Below are 24,513 nucleotides of genomic sequence, written 5' to 3' on the forward strand. Positions count from 1 at the left end.
CAAATAATTTTGTTGCACTAGTCAGCATGAGGTATCAAAACTACTGAAATTTTGTTAAGTTTCAAAATTTTGAATAAAAGGAGGACATGCTGGCACCCTTAATTTGTGGGAAACAAAATTTGACAAAATATGGCTGATTTATTACTATGCGGGTGTATAGATTTACAAATAAAAGTGCACATATGGTCAGTTTTGGTCAATGCGGTCAAATAATTTTGTTGCACAAGTCAGCAAGAGGTACCAAAACTACTGAAATTTTGTTACGTATCAATATTTTGAATAAAAGGAGGACATGCTGGCACCCTTAATTTATGCGAACAAAAAATTGTTGTTATTGAATTGCAATATTGCTTTCCATTGTATTATACTTTGAATCCTGACATGAAAAATATGGCTGCTTTACTATGACGGTATATAGATTTACAAATAAAAGTGCACATATGGTCAGTTTTGGCCAATGCAGTCAAATGATTGTGTTGTCCAAGTCAGCATGAGGTATCAAAACTACTGAAATTTTGTTACGTAAATGATGCTTATATTTTGTATAGTAAATTCTATCTTGAAATTAAAATATTGCTGATTATGGCTACATTTATCGAGGACGTATATTAACTAACATCTAAAATACGTCCTTTCATAGATAAACATATAAATAATGTTCAAATATGGTTGAATTTGATAGGTATTGGAATATATATTCAGTGTCCGTTATCATAGTAATCAAGATAGTTTTTTAATTTATAGATTGACAGATCACAGATAAATTTGTGTTACAAGCAACGTTTTATGCGTACTTTATTTTCAAATATTTGTATTTAATCCTGTTTATTTAATGGAAGTATTAATTTTACTTTATTTTCGATGTTTAAACTGCGAATCAAAGATATTAATTTTTTTTTTAAATCGATGTAGAGCGGTCCTGGTTACAAGTTAACTTAGTGTTGAGCAGACCAGTCAAAAATTAACTTGGGAACAGGTATGGTTTCGATCAGATTTGTCAAAGCAAAAGTTAACTTATGTTAACTTTGTGGCTTGACTGGTTTCGAAGTTAACTTATGTTAACTTTACGGCAGGACTGGCTTCGAAGTTAACTTATGTTAACGTTACGGCAGGACTGGTTCGAAGTTAACTTGTATCAGTAGCGGACCTGTTTCGAAGTTATTTTTTTGGCAGACATAAAAACAGTCCTAGGACGAAGTCCGCTTTTCAAGTTAACTAGATTTTGGTCCTAGGACCGGTCAGAGCAGTCCTAAATCCGGTCACAGGTTAACTTTGACCAGTCCAAATGACTGGTTATCAAGTTAACTTGCTGTACAGGTTAGGACTGCACCCATCTGTATGTCTCGCGTTTGTGTTATTTTGTGAGTATAATGTAAAACACTTTAAGTCAATTTACCGTAACTAAAACTGCAGTGACAAATAATCGAAAAACAAACCTTAACTACTGTAGCTTCATTTATTTTCGTGGGCCCCAAAGACGTTTATTGTAAAACATCTATTTTTGTTGAGGTGTGATTTCGATGTTTTGCCAAAATCTGCAAACTAGCATTAAGAAAACATTTTTGATGAATCTATAAATTCGTAGTTCACCTGTTCCCACTAAATCCCAATATGGCGACGGCAGAAATAGGTAAAAAATCTTATCAGTCATTTTTCTCAAATGAAGCCTGTTGTTGACAAGAGCTACTCATTTACAAGATTTTCTATACTACTAAATCATATTGGAATCGTAACAGTGCGCTATAATTGTCTACGCGCTTAGAAAATTGCCGTGAACAATTTCGGGATGATAATCGTAATTTGATGGCATTTTCTTATTTGATAATCGTAATTTCTTTATAGGATAATAGTAACTGAAAAATTATAATTGTGTCCTGCAGCTTTTCAATGGTATTGTAACGGTTATTGGGTTCGGGATTGTAAACTAGTTTTCATGTTCGTTCTATCAATAAAGTTTGAGTACTGCAGACGTCTCAGCCAAGCTTGTGTTTGATACCTGCTCTTTGCGGTGCCAAATAGGACCAACGTTATTTAAGAAGTGCTTTAGGCATCACATTGGTGTCAGAAGTAGTGACTATTGTGACTTTATTTGATTGAGAAGTTTGAAAATTCATCGGAACGTTGTCAGTTTGGAAAACCACGTGTGTCGACGATTTGGCAATCCAGAAGCGGATCCCCGTCAAACGTAATGATTTTTATACTTTGAATACTGATTTTTTTATAATTTTTACAAATGTAAATATATTATTTTGATTTTGTTTCTTTTTATTTTCTAGCTACAATCTAAATTATGAAATTTTATTTTACACCAAGTGAATAATCTTCAATAATTGAAGGATCACTAGAAACTGAAATAATAAGAAGAAATAATTTGTCGAAATTAAATGAAAAGCAAAGGAGCCCAATTAATTATAGTCTAGGTGTTTGGTACCACCATCTAATTTATTTATATACTGTTTTTATCTGATGCATGATAGTAAGTCATAACACTGTTCAATACTATTAAATTATTTTCTCTAGAATAAAGTAGCTGTTTGACCAACATTTTTGTAATTTCAGGATAATACAGGTCAAATATTTACCAATTGAGTTTAAAACTTTGCAATTTGTTCTAATTTTTCATTTAAAGTTTTCATATCAAGTAAGAATGAGACATTGCTTGCTATCAACTGAAATTATTTAATTTTAATATAATAATAAACATGTTGTAATATTTTCTAAAATTGAAATTCATATTCACAGGAGAAACGAAAAAATAAACATATATAGAATGAAGGACGGAGGGACTAGAAAACTTAATGCCCCTCTATCGCAGGTGGGGGGCATGAAAATGTTAGGCAGTAACAAAATTATGTTATCGCAAGTTAAGTACCTTGTGTTATATAAAGGTATATAGGAATTTTTTTTATGAGACTAGTGCCTGTGTATTGGATGGATACAATAAGTCAAAACTGGTACCAGTAATGAAACGGATGCTGTCGTAAATTAGAGAGAACCATTTATATAAAAACAAATCTTCCACAAGATACCCTAGTAAAATATTGTAGCATATGGACTAAAGAAGTGTAATGACCCCCATCATCTTGCCAGATCCCCTCTGTATGAGAACTGCGACAACTGTTTATTTAAAATATTACAAACAAACAATTAAAGATATCTTAATGCATTAACAAGATATCCTTCTTTAAAAAGGCATACATATATATATGAAATTCTAAAAATTATAGTTCTCTCATTTCTAAATAAGTTAATGTCCACCATTACTAGCAGATATCTGTTTCTAATAAGTATCCATTATTCAAATACAGTAGCACAATACTGAATAAAATGTTCCATCCTCAAAAGCATGAAAGAAAACTTGTTATCATAATAACAATTAAAATTTAAACAGGACACAACCACTGCAATATCTCTGTAATAATTGATACTCCATTCAGTCAGAAAACCATTATCTCTGGCTTGGTCTGTTTACAGTCTTCTGGATCACCAACTTAGCATATATCTGAAAAACATTAAAAAAAAAACCACCAGAAAAATAATCCAAATAGGAGAAAGTTGGAATAGGTGAAAGATTAAACAAGCTTCATGTTGAAATATATTAAAATTGACATGTTAATAGAGCGCTATTAAAGGGCTATTCCATTTAAAATGTATATGGTAGGGAGGGAGGAACATTCAAAATATGTCTACAAGGAACCAATTTTAGAAAATATTGCATAGTGGTAACTCAAACATACCAAAAAAAAAGCTGCTTAAATACATATAATGTAGCTCCATAGATTTCAAAATTTATCTATATTAATTTAAGAACAATCCTCAGCAAACCCAACCTGAATAACCGATTACATTTTGTTGTCTGTACATTGTAATGCATTAAGCTGATTTATATACAATAATCATTTTGTGAAATCTTTTTTTACTGTGCTTTCTACATTTTCAATAACAAACATTATGCAATGTAAACAAATTTTGCAAGTTTATCTATTATTTATGGCTATTTGTACTATACAAGTCATTATTTAGCCTTTTATAACTGACTGCGCAGTATTGGTTTTGCTCATTGTTGAAGGTTTGTCAGTGACCAACAGTTGTTAATAACTGTGTCATTTGGTCTCTTGTGAAGAGTTGTCTCATTGGCAATTATATCACATTTTCTTTTTTATAATCCACTTGTATTTTTGTCCATCTGATGAGTGAAGCCTTTTGCAACTTATTTTTATGGTTCGTTCATATGTTGTACTGTAACATACCACTGTCTCAGGTAAAGGGGAGGGTTGGGGTCCTACTAACTCGTTAAACCCTGCCACCTAATGTAAGTATTGGCCTGTCCCAAGCCAGGAGCCTGTAATTCAGTGGTTGTCATTTGTTTATGTGATAAATATTTGTTTTACATTCATTTTTTATAAGGCTGTTAGTTTTCTTGATTGAATTGTTTTATATGGTCATTTCAGGGCCTTTTAAAGCTGACTACGCGGTATTGGCTTTGCTCATTGTTGAAGATCTAACGGTTACCTATAGTTGTTAATTCTGTCTCAGTTTTGGTCTCTAATAGAGAGTTGTCTCATTGGCAATCATACCACATCTTTTTTTTACTTATACATATTTTTATTCCTTTTTGCTGTATTTCTTCTGCCAATAGAAACTCAAGGCAGTTGTGGGTAACGATACAACAGGTTCCCATGTTCTTTGATCAGGTGAATAGCCTTTCCAATGCACAAGGAACTCTTGGCCCAATTTCCCATCTCTATCCTCAACAAGATAGTCAATGTCACATTTCGTTGAATCTGAAAGAAATATAAGAATATGGTGTTTCATTGTATTTATAAATATTCAAAAGGTAGTGGAAAAAATACATAAAAATAAATGCAGCTTACAAAAAATATTGTCCATTACCATCCCACCATAAGATAAATCATAAGTGGTTATGAATTTTTGTTAATTCTACCAATTAAAAATCTGTAAAATAAAAAAAAAACACAAAATTGCTGGATTGTACTGTCAACCACAGGGAATAAAAAAAAAACCCAACTGTCTGGAACACAGGAATACCAAATGTTGACTTATTAGCAATTTGAAACAATTTGTACACAGTCTTCAAGTTGTGTTTGATTAATGAGCAAAGACTTGGAGAAAAGGAAAAACTATCCATGAACCAGGTATATGATGTTGTCTTATGTTGTCAAATCATTGTTTTCCACAAAGTAATTTTTGAACATATTTTTGTTTACATATACATGAAAATAAGATTAAGTAGCCACAACTTAGCTATAGAAAATGGAAGATTTTATGGTATAGCAAGAAATAATAGAATATGTACTTTTTGTAAAAATAATATAGAGGATGAGTTTCATTTCATCCTCAAATGTCCACGTTTTCAAGGTTTTAGAACAATTTATATTAAGCCATTTTATTGGGAAAAACCGTCGATGTACAAATTTATTAAACTGATGAGTACTAATAATGTAAAAGAATTGTGTAATTTAGGTAAATTTATATTTAGATCTCTTAAGCTTAGATCTGAAATGTTAAAGTAATGTGTGTTTATTACTACAACACCTTCTGCTGTCACATAGTCTGTGTTTATGTATGTATTATATGTATTATTGATGTTGATATAATTGTATACCTATAGTTTATATAGACTTTGGTAATAAAGATATATGTACTGTTGTAAAACTAATCCTATGAAATATCTTGAAATTTGAAAAAAAGTCTATCGTATACCCTTATGTATTCAGACAAAATCATATTTAAACTGAAACAAGACAATATAACAGTCCAAATGGAGCTTAGGAAATAAGTTGACTACCTTTCTTTCCTATACTGGACTTTTTTTTCTTTGGAGGAACGACTACCTTCCCTTTATTGTCATCTGTAAATAAAAGTTCATAACACACAATTATATCACAACATTCATTTAAAAAATTGAAACAAAAGCCTTACTTGACATTTTGACTAATCTATTGTTATCCTTCTGATTGTCCAGTCTTTTGCTTTTTAAAAATAAATCTTAGTGTCATCTTATTTCTACCAAAGGTTATCAACAATCAAAGTTAGGGAAGTATGAAAACACGAGTCATAAATAATGAAATGAATACTCAAATAGAGATAATATATTATCTTCGGCTTAGTATATTTCTAGGATTTTGATTGGTTAACTCACAGCGTTACAAAACCCATAACCCCAGACTTTGCTACCAATTACATCGGTGAAAGTCATGTGCATTTTCTATGTCTAAAATTGAGAATGGAAATGGGGAATGTGTCAAAGAGACAACAACCCAACCAAATAAAAAAAACCAGCAGAAGGTCACAAACAGGTCTTCAATGTAGCGAGAAATTCCCGCACCCAGAGGCATCCTTCAGCTGGTCCCTAATTCATTTTGAAATATTAAATTCTGTAGATGATGCATGATGTCTGTATAATTATATACTTAATCCACTACTGATTTTATCTTATTATGTCGATTATTTGCACTCATCTAAGTAAATGCATCACTATTTTGTCACATTGTCAATGAATGGAACTACTGACCTAGCTATGCAAATGACCCACGTTGACGTCACACAACTTTGAACGCCAAATTCCACCCATTTCACTTTCAGTCTTTAGAAGGTTTCTACCCTACACCCCGTTAAAAATATGTGGAAATCCCAAATTTCAATAAAAGATATTGAAATTGAAAAAAAAACATTACTTTTACTTTGAACTTTGTGGTCGAATTGCTCTAAAAATTGTCAAATTTAGACTAAGATCGGGGATAAATTCATTATCTAAGTTCATATCCTTCAGTACCCTGTACACCATTTGGCTGCACCTCAGGGTGTACTTGGATACTTCAGGGTGTTAAAATATCCATATCTACAGATATGAACGTAGATAACTTATAATAGCTTACTTGTAGCAGTTATCTTTCGCTTCGTGATATCATTCTCAACTTTACCTAAAATATAAAAGCAACAACTATTACTAATCTGTGACTTTTTTCTAAAATCTATCTGTTGAAAATAAATTGGTTATTTTTTAAACAAATTATCAATTAAGACACAAAATTGATGCCAGACTCTTTCAAATATATTAATTTCATTTCTTAGCAGACTAGTTTTTACATCATACAATTAAAATGAGAATCATGTAAACTACAAGACAGGTATAGAAAAATAATGTCATATATTGCAAGTTGTAATTCTGAAACAAAAATTCATTTTGGTAATTTATACAACATTGTTTACCAATCACTCTTTATCTTACCTATGCTGATTATTGCAGATTCGTCATCTTTTTTCAACCCCAACAAGTTATTAAGACTATCAACTAGCTCTGAAAGTGTTAAATAAGTGAAGTCAAACACAATTTTGGAAAGATTATACAAGTATTGCTATATTGCAAGTTGACGACCCATTGATTAAAAAGAGTCAACATCTCATTATCATCATCATTTCAACTAACATAGTTATTTTTTTATTAAAAATAGCTACATGAAACAAAAGTATGGTTTAATATATATAAATTAAAATAATAACACATTGAAATCTTACTAAAATAGTCCAATGGCATCAAATAGTTATCAAAGGTACCAGGATTATAATTTAGTACGCCAGACGCGCGTTTCGTCTACATAAGACTCATCAGTGACGCTCATATCAAAATATTTATAAAGCCAAACAAGTAAAAAGTTGAAGAGCATTGAGGATCCAAAATTCCAAAAAGTTATGCCAAATACGGCTAAGGTAATCTATGCCTGGGATAAGAAAATCCTTAGTTTTTCGAAAAATTCAATGTTTGTAAACTGGATATTTATAAAAAAAAAATGACCACATTATTGATATTCATGTCAACACCGAAGTGTTGACTACTGGGCTGGTGATACCCTCGGGGACGAAACGTCCACCAGCAGTGGCATCGACCCAGTGGTGTAAATAGTTATCAAAGGTACCAGGATTATAATTTAGTACGCCAGACGCGCGTTTCGTCTACATAAGACTCATCAGTGACGCTCATATCAAAATATTTATAAAGCCAAACAAGTAAAAAGTTGAAGAGCATTGAGGATCCAAATTTGCCAATGTAATAAAAAGTAAAAAAAAATATCACAAATTAAAGTTTAAGAAAAAAACCACAATACATTAGTAGAATAAGCTTCAAGTTAATGAAATCAGCTGGGCCATCTTCAAGTTGTCTTCAATAAGATATTGATAGAATCACCAATCAAGGAATTAAAATAAAGAAAATTATTTGATGAGTGACCGAACAACACATTAATTCACAAATGTGTCTAGCGCATGAGAAAATTTTCAGTGTTGTTTCAGCCAAGAGTTTTTTTTTTTATGTTTTGATTCTTTAATGAGTTATTCTTTTTATTACATTGGCAAATGTTGTTTTTTTTTTAAATTAATATAAAAACATGTAAGGAACTATATCTTTTTTCTATGCATTCACAAATATTTTTTATCCAGTTATCGACGTCTTTACAACGCCTATTGTTGTATGACATAAACCATGTTTATTTCACATGTGAAATTATCGGTTTTTATTTAACTGGGAAATAAATGTAATTCATTGCAACCAATGTGATAAAATTCTATAATACAAAAGTGTAGTGTTATTTATTTTTATAAATTTTATCATTGTTAATACTTTATTTTAGAAGAAGATGAGGTCATGTGGTGTTTTGGATCAGAGTAATGACCTGCCATGGACCATCTTCCAAAGGAAATTCCATTTTCAGAGAAATCACCAATCTGCTTACTTAAACATTAAATGTCAATGAAAATCTTTTTAAGATAATTTTCTTTTAAGGTGGTACCCAACACTTTGACTAAAATTAATTTGGCTTGTTTAATTTTCTTAAAATTTTAACAAAGTATTTACTTCGACCCATTGACAAAAATATAAAATTTTTAGAAAATTTGAACCAACCGTTTTATCAGAAAAATTACACTGGTTATATAGCAGTTTGACAAACACTAATTTGATCATTGAGAAGCTTAATATTTTCTTAACAACACAACATAATTAAAATGTTTAGCTGATTTTACAGAGTTATCTCCCTGTAGTGTTAGGTACCACCTTAAAAACATATTTGAAGGAGAAGGGCCCATTTTGGCCTCAAGTTTTTAAGGTTCATAGATCTAATGAAATATTTTGTACACTTTTTAAACATCCAAGTGACTACTTCAGTTGATTCCAACTAGTTTGACGGAAAATTTGGGAGACAAGAACCCAAATATGTCCTACATAATAGCTTTACCTAATGGTATTGCAGGACCCACTTGTTCTTCTGTAGCAGAGTTCTCACCTAAATAATAAACAACAACAAAGATAAATCTCAAATTAGGAAAAAGCATTAAAAGACTTAAGATATTTACCAAAAAAATGTTAAAGTAAAATTGATAATATTAAATGATTACTTTTATATTTTCAACTTTTTAAAAACAGTAATGCATTTATATACTTTGTGATTCTCCACACTAAATATATTGAAAATAATTCCAATATGTTTTTAGCCAATAGGAAGCATATTAGAATTATGATATACCTTGAATCTAAATAAATGACACACTGTAATTAAATATAGATTTATTATCAATTTTTTTATTATTTTCTTTTGGGGGGGGCCTATTTTCTCCCCTTTTCTGGTTCCTAACGGTCAAGTATCATTCAAAAGTAATTATTTCTTTCCAATATTGTAAACAGTTGGCTTTTTTCAAAACTACCTCTACCCTTTTTTATTGGGAAAATATGCGTCCTTCTCATCAAATTGGGAAATTTAAAGTAAACCACAAATTTGACTGAAACTTCAATTCACAGACCCCCTTTCATGAATCAACCCCTGCTTTGAAATAAGATCCCTTCTTGTCAGTGATTATACATAAATACTACTGAGATCACACTGTTTGGGAATAAAGTTGTCTTTTTGGGAAAAATTTTAAGCCTTTTTGTTCAAATTGGGATTCTTTTCAATCGGACAATTTTCAATAAAATAACAATAACTGAAAAAAGTATAGGACATGCCAAACATTATCCCTCTAAAGTTCTTAGTTCAGTGGATTCATTGGATAAGCATGCTTTAAGAAATAGTTAATGACAAAGACAGAAATATAACGGGAATAGTTGATTGAAAATGCTTAATTGGCTGTTTACAGGAAGCATAAAAATATCTGAAATGATATATTTTTTTAAATATATAAATTGAAATAAATGTAATAAAATAACTTGTTGGCATACCTTCACTTAAGTCATGAACAGGTTCAAGTGCTGATGGATCTGAAATGATAGAGTCCACAATATCCTCTGCACTGTCTGGCTCACTCTGGCTTGCTTGTGTCTTCCTAAAATTGAGCATTATATTAATTAATGTAAATGGATAGAAAGTTTAAATAGATACTTTCATAAAAACTTTATAGTTTGTTTTATTTTCTATTCATTTGCCTCTTTCACAGCAAATTTTTATTGAAAGAAAGAAATATTATACACCGGTATATATAACTAACAAATTTAGGTCTGTCAGATGGGTTTAGGACCACAAAAATTACAATTGCCTGTAAATTTTAGTTTTGTCAAATTGAACAGTTTTTACTAACAAATGACTTGGGAAATCTTACCACCAGTTATTGCAAAGCCATGCAATTATACCTTTCCATATTATTTCCATCAATTTATCAGATCAAGGTAAATTAATCAATGAGTGATAGATTTCTAGGATATGAAATTTAAAGGTCCTGGTGAATAAACTACATAGAAAACAATAACTATTGTATATGTTCAATGGGACAATAGAACTGCCAACAGATGAAATTAAAGGTAAAATTGGGTTCACAATAATTGGTACTTAAGTTGATGGTTAAAAGGTCTTCAGTACTATACAATGGCATTTGTAATAACTAAAGATTATTTCCTTGATCTCAGTAAAATTGTACAATTGTGTTCACAAATTGGAATTTTGTGAACGTAGTTACACTTACCTGATATCCTTACATTATGGATTATCTTTCCGGTATTTGGTCACATCTCGCTCAAAACGCTTGACTGATCAAGAATTCAAACCTCTCGGTGAATCAGTCCAAGCGTGAGAACCCCTTCAGTATTCTCCGGCGAAATCCAAACAGATTGCCAAAAGAATTACTAATGGGGAGGAGGTGGGTAGTATATCAGGTAAGTGTAACTACGTTCACAAAATTCCAATTTGTGAACAAAATTGTACAATTTTAATATTACTTGTTACACTTACCTGATATCCTTACATTGTGGATATCATTAGATTCCAAAGCAGTACCAACTCAAGCGGTGGACTGTAATTCTTTTGTTCAAATAATGTACACTATATTACACTATATACAAAGTCTAAATAGATGTCTTTCATCTCACACACAAAGGTTTAAAAAACTTGCATCGCATCTCGTCGGATATGAATAGTTCCAACACTGTACAAACTATATTACAAGTTAAAAACTGTACACATTTTTCTTCTTTTTTAATTAGGTCTTTCCACTTTTCCGTGGAAAGACCTATTGGTTTTCTTCTGATTATTATTATTATTTTTTTTCTTCCGCCAACTTTTTGTTCCTCCGCAATTTTTTTGTTTCGCAAGATGTCGCTTAGACATATGGTATATGATATCGAACAGTTATTACGCTTTTGTAACTGACACCGTGTAACCAAAATCTTTCCCATATAAGAGTTATCTCCCCAAACACTGTTTTTCTTGTTATCGCATAATCTTCACAACCGTATAAGAAACCGACAAATTTATTTTTGCAAATTGCTCATTACATCTTCAGGATGTGCTGTTTTATTTTGACCGAAGCCGTATAGAGATCCCATATGAGAGTTATTTCCCCTTTTGTATTTGAAATTTTGAAATGTATTTTAAACTGGAAAACCATAAGTGATAGAGACCTAGGGTCTTTTGATTTGAGATCCTTGGTCCAAAAAAATGAAAATTAGGTCAAGGTCAAAGGTCAAGGTCATATTCTAAATTTTGATTTTGGCTTATTTTCACTCATTTTCATTAACCTTATCAGATATCGACAAATTATTTTTACTAAATTGTTAGTTGCGACATGTCGTAACATAATAATTTTGGTTGAAAGGATGCGTAGACAATAAATGGGAGTTTTAGCCCCTACCACATCTAAAATTATGCGTAAAGTGATATTACTTATTAACCATACATATTAGAGACCTAGGGTCTTTTGATTTGAGATCCTCAGTTTGTGACCTTGAAATTGAGGTCAAGGTCATAGGTAAATTTGGCGTTTTAGATTATGACCTTTGGTTAAAATTCATATCTATACATCATAAAGCCATAGGAACTGACATTTTAGACTGATTTTTAATATTTTAATATCAAAATAGATATTTACTGGTGGAAAGACCTTCAATTGTTCTCTGAACAATTGGTTTTTAATTTTATGTATTTTTCTTCTTTTTTTTTTCTTTTTTTTACTTCGATAAAACATGAGGGTCTATGTGACGTAAGTAAAATTTGGTGAATGCGGATTCCCTGCTCCAATCAGCAGCTTCCATGATGTTCTTCATTGATGCACCTTTATAAAGAGCCCAAGAAGGACCAATAGCTCTTGTCGAATGAGCTTTAACTGATTTCTTTTTGTCGTTATATGCCATCTGAATGGTACTCACAATCCATGATGAAATTGTTTGACTTGAAATTGGCTTATGTGGATTGCTTATTGCTAAAAACAATTTACTATCTTGTCTGTTTTCACCACGAAAATTGTCAGTGCTCTTTAAATAGTCAGTTAATGCCCTATTAGGGTCAAGAAGCTTTTCTGCATCAAAAGCAGGTACAAAAATCTTAGCACCAAAATGTCCAGGACGGTCTTGTTTTGACAATCCTTCTCTAATAAAATAAACTCCTCTGCTATGTACAGAAATATTTCCATCTCCCAAACGTAAGGCCTGTAAATCACTGCAACGCCTGAAAGTAGTGATAGCAATTAAAAATACAGTTTTCCAAGTGATAAACTTGAGTTCAGCCTTTTTCATTGGTTCGAAAGGCTTTTTCTTTAACATCTCAAGTATTTAATCTAAATTCCATTCAGGAAGTAGTTTGACCCTTGGAGGCCTTGAATTGAAAACACCCTTCAATAACCGAATAATGTTGGTATTTTTTCGACTGGTGGTAAAACACTTGATAACATAGATCTGTAGCCCCCTATTGTACTATACTGGAGACCACTGGTATACAGACTTGTAAGAAAATCTGCAGTTTCTGTTAAAAAGGCAGAATAGGGATCAATTTCCCTTTCACTACACCAGCCACAGAATTTTTTGAACTTACTAAAATAGTCTTTTTGAGTTCCTGTTCTCCAAGAAGCTGACATGAGTTGTCTAGTTTCTTTAGAAAAGCCTCTCTTTTTGAAAATTCTGTTGATAGAGGCCATGCAACCAGACTGAATATTTCTGGGCTTGGATGGTATATTTTTGTTCTTGGCTGATGTAGTAGATTTTTTTGAACTGGTATTTTTATGGGATAATCTGATATCATTTTTAGCAGTTCTGGGTACCAGTGTCTCCTTGGCCAATGAGGAGCTACTAGAATTATCTGGCAATTGTATCGATTCATGTGTTGAAGCACTTTCGGTACTAGACAGATCGGAGGAAATGCATATCCGACAACATTGTCCCATGGTATGGATAGAGCATCTATTGCATATGCTTCCGGGTGTGGAAACCATGAACAAAATATTTTCACTTTGCGATTTTCCGCTGACGCAAACAAATCTATCATTGGTCTGCCCAACCTGACAAAAATTTGTTGAGCTACAGTCTCCTGAAGAGACCACTCTGTGTGTCTTATTTTTGTCCGTGATAGAAGATCTGCTAACACATTCGCTTTGCTGCTTTTATCTGAATTTTGTGTTCTATTAGGAGTTTCAACAAATCCCAAGTTTTTTGACAAAGCTGAATTGATTTGGTGCCCCCCTGTTTGTTTATGTATTGTACAACTGTCGAGTTGTCGCATCGCAGAAGTACATTTTTCCCTTTCAACTGAGGAAGAAAATGTTGTATTGTTTTCAGTACAGCTTCTAACTCTAGACAATTGATATGTTGAGTCCCCTGTTTTTTTCGGAACTAGGAAAAATGTGCTGTAGAAACCGTTTAGAATGTCCGCTTGCGGAACATATTCTACAGCGCTTTTTTCCATAAGTTCTTTTACTTCTAAATGTAAAATTTCTAAATCTTTTGCAGGAACAGAAGTTATTTTTACCCCTGTTTTTGGAGGAAACTGTTGAAATTCCAGTTTGTAGCCCTCTTTTATAATTGATAAAACCCACTGATCGTTTGTTATTTTTGTCCATTCCTTTAGAAATAGGCTTAAACGACCCCCTACAGGTATCTCTGGAAGCAACATTTTCACATGAAAGTTGCTTACCTTGTTCTGATAGTCATTTCTTTTGTTGCCCTTTTGCATGAAATGGGTTGTTAAAGCGACGAAAATTGTTTGTTGTACCAGAACTCTTGTCGTCTTTATCTGGTCTTGTTACTGTACTAGTTCTTTGCACTGTACGCTGTGTACCAGATTTTGCACCTGTGAATGTAGAACCTTGTGCATTGTCAAATTTTGGTTTCTTAGACCAATCATTAGAAAATTTATTGCCTGTAGCTTTCCTTTTCACTGAAAAAGTTTTATTCACATGTAATTCAGGCAGTAACTCTTTTAATTGTTTATTTTTGTCAACCCTGTCTTTAAGAGTTTGTTCCATATTGTCACCAATGACACCTGACTTTGTCAAAGGTAACGACACAATTGGATGCTTAAGCTCTTTAATATCATTAAGACCTGTGTCCTCTAAAGTAGCTTTTCTACGAATTAAGTGGTGAAATGCACCAGCCCGTGCCACTTGGTCCAAAGATTTTGTAGACATTGCAAATATGTCTCTTACTAGTTGGATAGATTTATCCAAATTAACTTCATTTTCTGACAAAGTATTTAACAAATTGCCCAAAGCTTGTTGGGTGTATGCTGTAGTAATTATCCCCATGCGTGCAGCTACCTGGCCTTGATATGCCAACTTTTCAAGGGATTTTAAACAAGGATTGCTTTTCTGGCTTACTGCATAAGCTTTAGCACCATGTTTTTTCACTAATAAATCAGGTACCATATTATCTAGACTAGGTACTTCTAAAATGTCACTAGTTTTCTCGTGAACAGGAAAACTGTGTCTATACTCATCATTATAGGCTGTCAACCTTTCTGGATTTTTACACCTCCAAGAACCAGATAAAATATCGATTTGACTTTTGTCAAGAATAAGACCTCCAGAGCTTGTCTCTTTTTTAGTCTTTACATCATCCCCAAATAAAGACTTTAAGTGATCATTATTGTTCTCATCTGAATCACTTTCATTACCCTTCACATATTTACTAAATCTTGATGAAGATTTTTGAGGATTTTCAGTTTCACTTTTTAAAGAAGACTCATCTTCTGAAAGTAAACCTATGTCATGTCTTTCTCTATGACCTGGTGCCAAAGATACAACATCATCATTTTCCCTTTCACGAACTGAATCTGTTGGAAAATGTTCATGGTTAGAATCCTCAACAAGTCTGTGCGCTCCTGAAGAGCCACTATCTTGTTCAGATTGATTCTGACAAGGTCTCTGCTCACCTTATGTGACAGTATCCTTGTTTATATTTATACCATCGTTTGAACTAAATAAATCAAAAAATTTATCAAACCTGGTTTCTATCTGTGTGAAACGGCTTTCCCATTTCTTATTCAGTTCCTCGACCTCGTCCTTTTTCTTGGACCTACGGGAACTGGTCTTTCTCGAGGCTTTGGGTTCCGCCATTTTATCCCGAGTATCACCTGCCACTGACGACTTTGGACTGCTGGCAGTAGAAAATACCTTGTCTTCACTGAGCGTGTGGTGAACGGTAGCTTCCGTCATCCTTGCACGCATACAAAAACTTAAATTGCAAAAATTGTGTCATAGACACGTTAATTCTGACGAATAAAGAAACGTGACCGCTTTGGATTTCGCCGGAAAGAATACTGAAGGGGTTCTCACGCTTGGACTGATTCACCGAGAGGTTTGAATTCTTGATCAGTCAAGCGTTTTGAGCGAGATGTGACCAAATACCGGAAAGATAATCCATAATGTAAGGATATCAGGTAAGTGTAACAAGTAATATTAAAATTGACAAAGTCTATAACCAATGATTGTTTACATTTTCTGATGTCTCAAAAAATTCTGTGCAGTGTTTCAATAAGAGATGATTAAACATGTAACTCTTAATAGTGTCACAATAGTATACATTAACTTCATTCACATAATTTAAATTTTATAATTTTTAGTCAGCTTTAACAGAAGGTTCATATTCACAAGTTTTTTGTAAAAAATAATCTGTAATATTTGAGTGTTTTTATGGTTAATAACAAAGGTAATAGTATATTGGACAGTTGATCTGTGAAATTACTTAGCACGACTATCATTTCATGAATTGATAAAAGATTTCATTACACATTTATATATAAGTAATCAGTCAGTATTGAAAAAAGGGCCTGTTAACCAGTTAGAAATTTTGCTATTTGATATTGGTCCTTAACTGTCAACAACACTAGTAAATACCCAAACTTTAATGTATTTGGACAAGAATTCCGAAATTAAAGATAAAAAGCATCTTTTTTTGCTTTAAATAAAGGCAACAGTAGTATACCGCTGTTCAAAACTCATAAATCCATGGACAAAAAACAAAATCGGGATAACAAACCAAAACCGAGGGAAACGCATTAAATATAAGAGGAGAACAACGACATAACACTAAAATGTAACACATATAGACAAAATCCCACGAGAATAACAAATATAACATATATATATAACATCAAAACCAAATACATGAATTTGGGATAGACAAGTACCGTGACACGTCTTATCGCAATGTGAATTTACACTAAAAAATAAGAGAAAACAAACGACACAACGTTATAATGTAATACACACAGAAACGAACTATAATATAACAATGACCATATTCCTGACTTGGTACAGGGCATTTTTAAAGGAAAAAATGGTGGGTTGAACCTGGTTTTATGGATGAATTTATTTAACTTCAATAGTTTTTGTACAAGTTTACTATGCAACATAGTTGCCTGTATAATACCTTACAATACTTACATGCACTTTATTTGAAATTGGATAGTTGTCTCATTGGCAATCATACCTTATCTCTTTATTTTTATATTAATAAAGCTTTTACTATAAATTATAATATTAAAACTCACTCGAATCTAATATCTCCCTTCCTGTCCAATATCTTCTTTAAATCACTTATTCCATAGTTGCTGGGCTCTTTCACAGGTACTGGAAGTCCCACTAGCTTCCATGGAATCTTACCTTTCAGCAGTGAGGAATACGGTATTGGCTTTGATTCCCCAGTGGCCTTTTCTAAAAATGGAAAACTAGTGATGAAATCTCATATAGGGCTGTTCTAGAAAAAAAGTGTCTGATGGCATTTCACATTCCTTCCAACCACCTACAGAAATAGTTTTAATTTTTAAAAAGGAAACATGTCTAATTTTAGGCATGTTGCTGAAATAAACTTCAACTAATGTACACTACCTATTTGTTTGTCCTCTTTCCTATTCACTATAATTTGTTTTTACCTTTTTATCAGTAATGTTATGTTACGATTGAATATTTTTCGATATCTTTAAAAATTCTTTGTTTAGCTATTCTTTTTGTTACACTGACAGTCATCTGACAGTAGAAATTTTAGTGAAATTATAGAAGACAATAAAAGGAACTATATCTTTTGCATTCACAGTTGTTTTGATACGACATCATCAACATCTGGTTATTCTATATACCTTATTCTCAGTCATTTTAAATTAAAAGGTAGCATACCCCAGCAAGAATTTAAAATATGTCTCACTTCAGTCCGCAGGTCACCCTTTCCTTTCTTGCTTGGCTGTTTCATGTACACTGTGTTTCCTGCAAATAAATAAGATATTCCTTGAATTGCTAATTTCAACATGTACAAAATTCATGAAGTCCTTTACAGAGACATTTCTATAAAAAGATAACCATATTGTTGAATGTTTATTTTTCTGAACTTTTAAAATACCTGAGTATTGTCTAACCTATCTTGACATTTTAGTGAGTCTAAAACTGAAACTGTCCAGGCTATAAATATGTGTAGAAAATAAAAAAAGAATGTCACATTTATCAGCTATTGTAGGTGGGGTATTAAAATAGATTTTATGGCTATTTTGTGCTTTGTATATGTAGTGGGTCTCATTGGGGTCTAAGCGTGGCACGGGATTGCAGATTTATTGTAAGCTGCGGAAAATAATGTCTTGCAGGACCCGGGAAATGACAAAAAATGAGAATTGCTTATGTACATAGTGTAAGCGGGATACGGGAATCTGACAAAACAGAAAGCAGGATCCTGGATCAGACCCCCTATATATAGTAACTTGTATTATTGGAAGTGGTTAAGGAGTTTAGCGATAAAGGTAAACTCATAAACATACCAAACACTGATTTCCGGAAACTCTCCATTACATGAGGTTGTACAATGTACTCTAGTCCTTTGTTGGTTCCAAACAGGTGGGGATCCTCATGCTCTCTTGTGGCAACCATCACAGACTCAAAACCCATAGATTCTAAGATATTAATCTGAAGAAAATTATAAGAAGAAAATACTGTTATACTTTGTCATTTCTAAACACAGTCATCTGTATATTTTGCATTTTTTCTCCTTAAGGATCCTACAGGTATATCTATATCACTAACTATCCAAATTAAATGACATATATTGTAAGGCTTCGTGTAAGGTTATGTAGTGATAAATTTCATGTTAATATTTTGCATAAAATGCATAATGATAGTGGTTCCCTTGAGAAAGTGATAGTAAAAATAAAGTGTTCTCTAGAGACTATTGCTTACAAGCACAATGTACCAGTAGGTTGCGTTTTTATTGAGACAATAACCTTCAAGGGTTAACTGTAAAATAAATGTAATGTGTTACTGTCCAGTTAAATAAACAAAATTGGCTTATAGATCTGCTTCCTGTAAGAAAAATTACCACTCTCAAAAACTAATTTTCCATATTTTAAGACAATGAAAGCACTTTTATATTACGGGGGGAAAATATTTAACAATGCTATCATACCGAACATCTAATTTGTTTGAAGTGATGGGCAATAGCACCCTCTTCTGGCATCCCTTTCAGCTCACTGTCCCTGATTCCCCTAGCATCTTCTTGGAACCTTTCTCTCTCTGTTGGTGAAAGTTCTCTCCACTTTTTGGCAACATCTTGAAAGTGCTCTGATTTTGAAGACCCTTCTATTCAAAGATAGATTACAATGTATTTACTAGTTTAATTAGATTATTTAAGGGGGCACTAGCTACGAGGTATATAACAAAAAATCTAATATATTTGTTTTTGATAAACCATTAATGAAATGCAATTTATAGTGAAATACTAATTGGCTTTAGCAAACCAATAAGGTTCAATTTTGTCAAAATAAACTAAAAAACGTTGATTATGAATTATTCACTTGCAAGTGAATAATTAAACCTCGCTGATTCTGTATTCATGTGAACTTCAGCTATAAAGGGCCCCAAAATTACTAGTGTAAAACCGTTCAAGCAGGAAAACCAATAGTCTAATCTATATCAAAATTGAGAAACGAGAAACATGTATAAAATAACATAAACAAACAACAACTTCTGTACACCAGATTCCTAGGTGTCTAGACTAAAATACACACTAAACAAAGCTACGCATTTCAATGCCCGTGCCCTTTTAATTTATCATTTTAGACTTGTAATAGTTTGGATAAATGTTTTACATTGTTATAAATCAAATTTGAGAATTTAATTATTATCCATGAACATTAATTTGACAGCCATGACAGCTAGTGTCCCTTTGAAGACTGTTTAAATTTTTTTATTCAGAAAATTTATGTCATGTATACGGCAAATGTCCTTGAATCCTCAAATAGGATATTAATTTTTATCCATGAGTCAAAATGCAAAAAAAAGTTTAAATCGTCATATAACATGTATAGTCACCTACAGTGGTTTACTTTTATAAATTGTGACTTGGATGGAGAGTCATCTCATCAGCATTCATACCACATCTTCTTATTTCTACATTAAGTTTAGTTTCAGCATGTACCTTTTCTTTGGAGGGATATTCCACTAGACTTGTACCTTCAATTTGTTTTTACAATGCTAATAAGGTAAACAAACACTTTACTGTCATTTACAATAACTTGAATAAATACCTCTCTTAAACTGCTGTGAAAACAAAGTATATGAAGATGGTCCCCTTACAGCCACCTTCTTCTTGCTGTAGGCTGGTGCTACTCCACCCCTCCTATCCTTTGCCCTTCTATTCCCAATCCACACCTAAATATAAAAAATAAATACAATATTCAAAACAGTTAACATGGTTAAGTATCATTTTATTTTTCTTTTCATTGAAACCTTTAATATAAACCTTTTGCTTTGAAATTTACAATCTAAATGTGTAAAGTACCTGCTGTTGTTAGGAAAAAAGTGCACGCAATGATATATAATTACTCCATATGGTGATACAATGTAACTTGATTAATCCAACACTTGAGTATTCTAACAGTGTGCTTTAACAGACACATTTTGATTGTCCCAAAAGTATGCTTATCCTTATAGAAAAAACCTGAGTATTCCGACACCCTACATAATCCTAAAAAAATCTGGTCCAAGTGTGTCAGATGAGACAAGTTACACTGTTAATACAGAATGCCTGGCCTAGACCCAACTAATCCACTTTACCTCAATTTTTTCTGTTGAGAGATTGGTCTTTACTCCTAATGCCTGTATCTTTTCCTTTTCCTTTGTAGACCTCAATCCATCATTCCAGGCTTCTTCCAAGATAGTTAAGGTTGCATCAGAGATTATTTCTCTACTTCTCTTCTGGCATAATAAAAAATTAAATTCAAAGTATAAATGAATTTACAGAATTAATATCCTTTTTTTTTCTAGTTAAAAAACATTGAATTATCGCCCTTAGCCGAGTTTAACTAAAAATCGATAAACTACCATGGATATAAAAAGAGGAGCGGCATGATTGCCAATGAGACAGAACAAAATGACACAGGAATTAACAAATACTGTGGATTCATTATTATTCGTTGGATACCAATTTTCAGGGATTTCGTGGGCACAGTCAAAACACGAAATTATATTTTCAAAGAATGATAATTTTTCAAAAGGTTTGCATGCAGACTTCAGCAAAACCACGAAATTTAATATCCACGAATATGCAAGTTTTTCTTAATCCACGAAAATTGGTACCCATGAAAATAAATGAATCCACAGTATAGGTCAATGTGTGGCCTTCAACAGTGAGCAAAGCCAATGCTGCATAGTCATGATAGTTGGATACAAAAAAAGGCCTTAAAACGCGGAAAAATAACCACCTAATTTATGTAAAAAATAAATAAAAACAAAAACAAATATGAACATCTTATAGGAATCTGATGTACAGTAGTTGTCGTTTGTTTATGTAATATATACGTGTTTCTTGTTTCTCGTTTTGTTTATATAGATTAGACCGTTGGTTTTCCCGTTTGTATGGTTTTACACTAGTAATTTTGGGGCCCTTTATAGCTTGTTGTTAGGTGTGAGCCAAGGCTCCGTGTTGAAGGCCGTACTTTAACCTATAATGGTTCACTTTTTAAATTGTTATTTGGATGGAGAGTTGTCTCATTGGCACTCACACCACATCTTCCTATATCTATATAAACAAAAGACAACAACTGAATTACAGGCTCCTGACTTGGGACACGCACATGCATACAGAATTTGATGGGGTTAACATGTTAGCGAGATCCCAACCTAACCTGAGAAAGTGGTGTAACAGTACAACATAGGTAGGTATATAAAAAGAAAACACATATAAAATAAAAACAAAACCCTATCAAGGTTCATGTCAACCCTATGGCTAAATTTTTCAACGCAAAATATACTGAGTACAGCATTTATGTACAGACAAACCTGTGCATCTGGAAAAGTTTTAAGGAGGTTGGAACCACCCCTTTTTTTGGACAAAAATGCATTTGAATGGGGACATATAGTTGAACCCCCCATTTAAAAATGGCTGGATCCCCCTGTAAAGGCATAGCAATACAGGCATTTCCTAGTCCAATGACATCTGGCAAGGCTATTTTTATTTTCTGGGACGCCTTCCTGTCGTAGATAAATAAAATTCAAATGAATTGTACGTTTCAGAAAATTGAAAACCTAATTGGATGTTGCAGTGCACTTTTTCTTTACTCGGCAGATACCAATAAAATAAACAAACAGTTTCATTTGATATGGTCCACTACACAGTTTAAACTGGGGACAGCATATCTAATATATATATGTTCCTGCTTTTATAAATCACCAATTATTGTCAGGTATCTACTGTCCAGCTATTTACCATATTAATCAATACAGCTAATTTCAATAATACTGGTGGGGAAGTTCTTTAACCTCTTTCTTTACCCAACATAGGTTGTTTTGGCACCTTCTGGCGGAATGAAAAAAGGGCACTGCCAAATCCTGTTAAAATTTTGTTTTTCTAAAACATGAAAAATATTTGAAATTTATTAATTTAGGGCATGCTATTACTTGAGACTTTTCCAGATGCTTATGTGTGTCTGTAATCTGAGTTAATTTTGAGGAAAATGCAGTCAATTTAGCCAATTTTTTCCGACGAAAAAAGGGGGGGCAGGATCCGCCTTTAACTTTTGACATATAATGTGTATTGTATTGTTTATATGCCTTCAAACCTTAGGGGTATAAATGTGCATTCCATTAATAAATACGTATTAAAGTAAAAAGACCAGAGGCTTTGAATCTACGATTTAGTCTTGTAGTTGGAAAGCACCGCGTGGTCATTATTTTATAAAGCTACTATGATATCAAGTTACTTACAATATTATTTGCAGCCTCTGAATCCATTTCTCTGGTACTTGTATAAAGATTAACGAAATATGTGTAAGAAAGATGTAATTAACAGGACAAAAACTTAATTATTGATCAAAATGTCGAGACGAAAACAATGGTAACGAACGCTTCGAATAAGTACTAGTAGCGGGATGCTAAAAATGGCATTCGGAACGACACGATACCATTTCCGAAGACAGCCGAAAGCTTTCTTTCTAATTCAAGCTAATAATGTACCGTAGCGTACTGTGCGGTCTATACAGTATACTTTGTTATAACTTGAAGAAGGCTAACAACATTAACAATTTTCTTCAAGAAGCTAATAAGTATAGGATAGGGTGTGTTTGAAGACATATAGATGACCTCTGGATGAGTTCTGAGGCTTCAGATTTTGAGCAGGGGAATATGAATTTCCTGCATCACCACCATCTCTTCATTCTCATTGAACCTTGCTGTTTGCAAATAATGTGAAATCTCTAATTATACCCCCGCTTTAAAAAAGGGGGAGTATACTGTTTTACCTCTGTCTGTCAGTCCGTCCGTCCGTCCGTCCGTCCGTCCGTCAGTCAGTCCGTCCCATGAAACTTTCGTCACATTTTTCTCAGGAACTACACATCCACCCTTTCTGTAATTTGGTATCAACATTTATATATGTCAGCCATACCGTGTGATGCGTTTTCAGATTCATCACTTGACAACTTCCTGTTTACCGAACACTTGTCTGATTTTACACATGATAGCCAAGTTGAAAATTTTCGTCACATTTTTCTCAGGAACTACAATACAAGGATTTCTGAAATTTGTTTTCAGGATTTATATAAGTCAGCTATACCGTGTGATGCGTTTTCAGATTCATCACTCGACTACTTCCTGTTTACCGAACACTTGTATGATTTTACACATGATAACCAAGTTAAAAATTTTCGTCACATTTTTCTCAGGAACTACAATACAAGGATTTCTGAAATTTGGTTTCAGGATTTTTATAAGTCAGCTATACCGTGTGATGCGTTTTCAGATTCATCACTCGACAACTTCCTGTTTACCGAACACTTGCATATTTTTACACTATTAATATTATCCACTTGCGGCGAGGGTATCATCAGTGAGCAGTAGCTCGCAGTTTCACTTGTTTTAATATGGTATATTGGGAGTATGTAATTCAAGTGTAACATTTAGAAATAAATAATGTTAATTTTTTTTATATTTAATTAAATCAATATGACGAGGTCAGCACGGCTTAAATCATCATCTAGATGGTGGTAGGTGTAGACCGCACTGTCCTCGTCATAAACAATGTTGAACCATTCTGGAATGCAGGAACCTGAAAATAAATTAAAATGTATCAAACACTTATTTCACCTGAGATTTACATAGAATACATGTATATATAAGCACATAGAAAATACCACTGCAATGATAATATCTTAATTTAAGGAAACATGTCTTGCATTCATTGTTTTACCAAATTATAAATTTATTAATTTAGTTCTGTATCAGTATATGCAAATAAACACTTCTTATTTATTTAATTCACAATTACTTGCGTTAATTTCC

General features: G+C 32.7%; 1 protein-coding gene across 1 annotated transcript; it reads right to left on the reverse strand.

Annotated features, from left to right (window-relative positions):
- Window positions 1-3,805: 3,805 nt before the first annotated feature.
- LOC143052151 (uncharacterized) lies at window positions 3,806-23,295 on the reverse strand. Its single transcript, XM_076225109.1, has 13 exons — window positions 22,945-23,295; window positions 20,797-20,937; window positions 20,268-20,391; window positions 19,148-19,320; window positions 18,507-18,651; window positions 17,878-17,964; window positions 17,256-17,418; window positions 10,229-10,332; window positions 9,252-9,299; window positions 7,253-7,321; window positions 6,900-6,944; window positions 5,810-5,872; window positions 3,806-4,784 (listed from the first exon to the last, which is right to left on the reverse strand). Exons 1-13 carry the CDS (start codon window positions 22,969-22,971, stop codon window positions 4,606-4,608), a joined length of 1,368 nt encoding a protein of 455 aa, XP_076081224.1. The 5' UTR covers window positions 22,972-23,295; the 3' UTR covers window positions 3,806-4,605.
- Between the last annotated feature and the right edge of the window lie 1,218 nt (window positions 23,296-24,513).

Source organism: Mytilus galloprovincialis, chromosome 11 (assembly GCF_965363235.1).
Source record: "Mytilus galloprovincialis chromosome 11, xbMytGall1.hap1.1, whole genome shotgun sequence".
Taxonomy (NCBI): Eukaryota; Metazoa; Mollusca; class Bivalvia; order Mytilida; family Mytilidae; genus Mytilus; species Mytilus galloprovincialis.

Bases quoted from the DNA above. Each gene is read 5' to 3' on its own strand.
- LOC143052151 (XM_076225109.1), bottom strand. From the start codon at position 22,971: ATGGATTCAGAGGCTGCAAATAATATT. The intron at 19,321-20,267 runs GTATTTATTCAA...ATCTTTGAATAG, and splicing joins TTCACAGCAGTTTAAGAGAG to AAGGGTCTTCAAAATCAGAG. The intron at 5,873-6,899 runs GTAAGCTATTAT...TTTTATTTACAG, and splicing joins GCGAAAGATAACTGCTACAA to ATGACAATAAAGGGAAGGTA.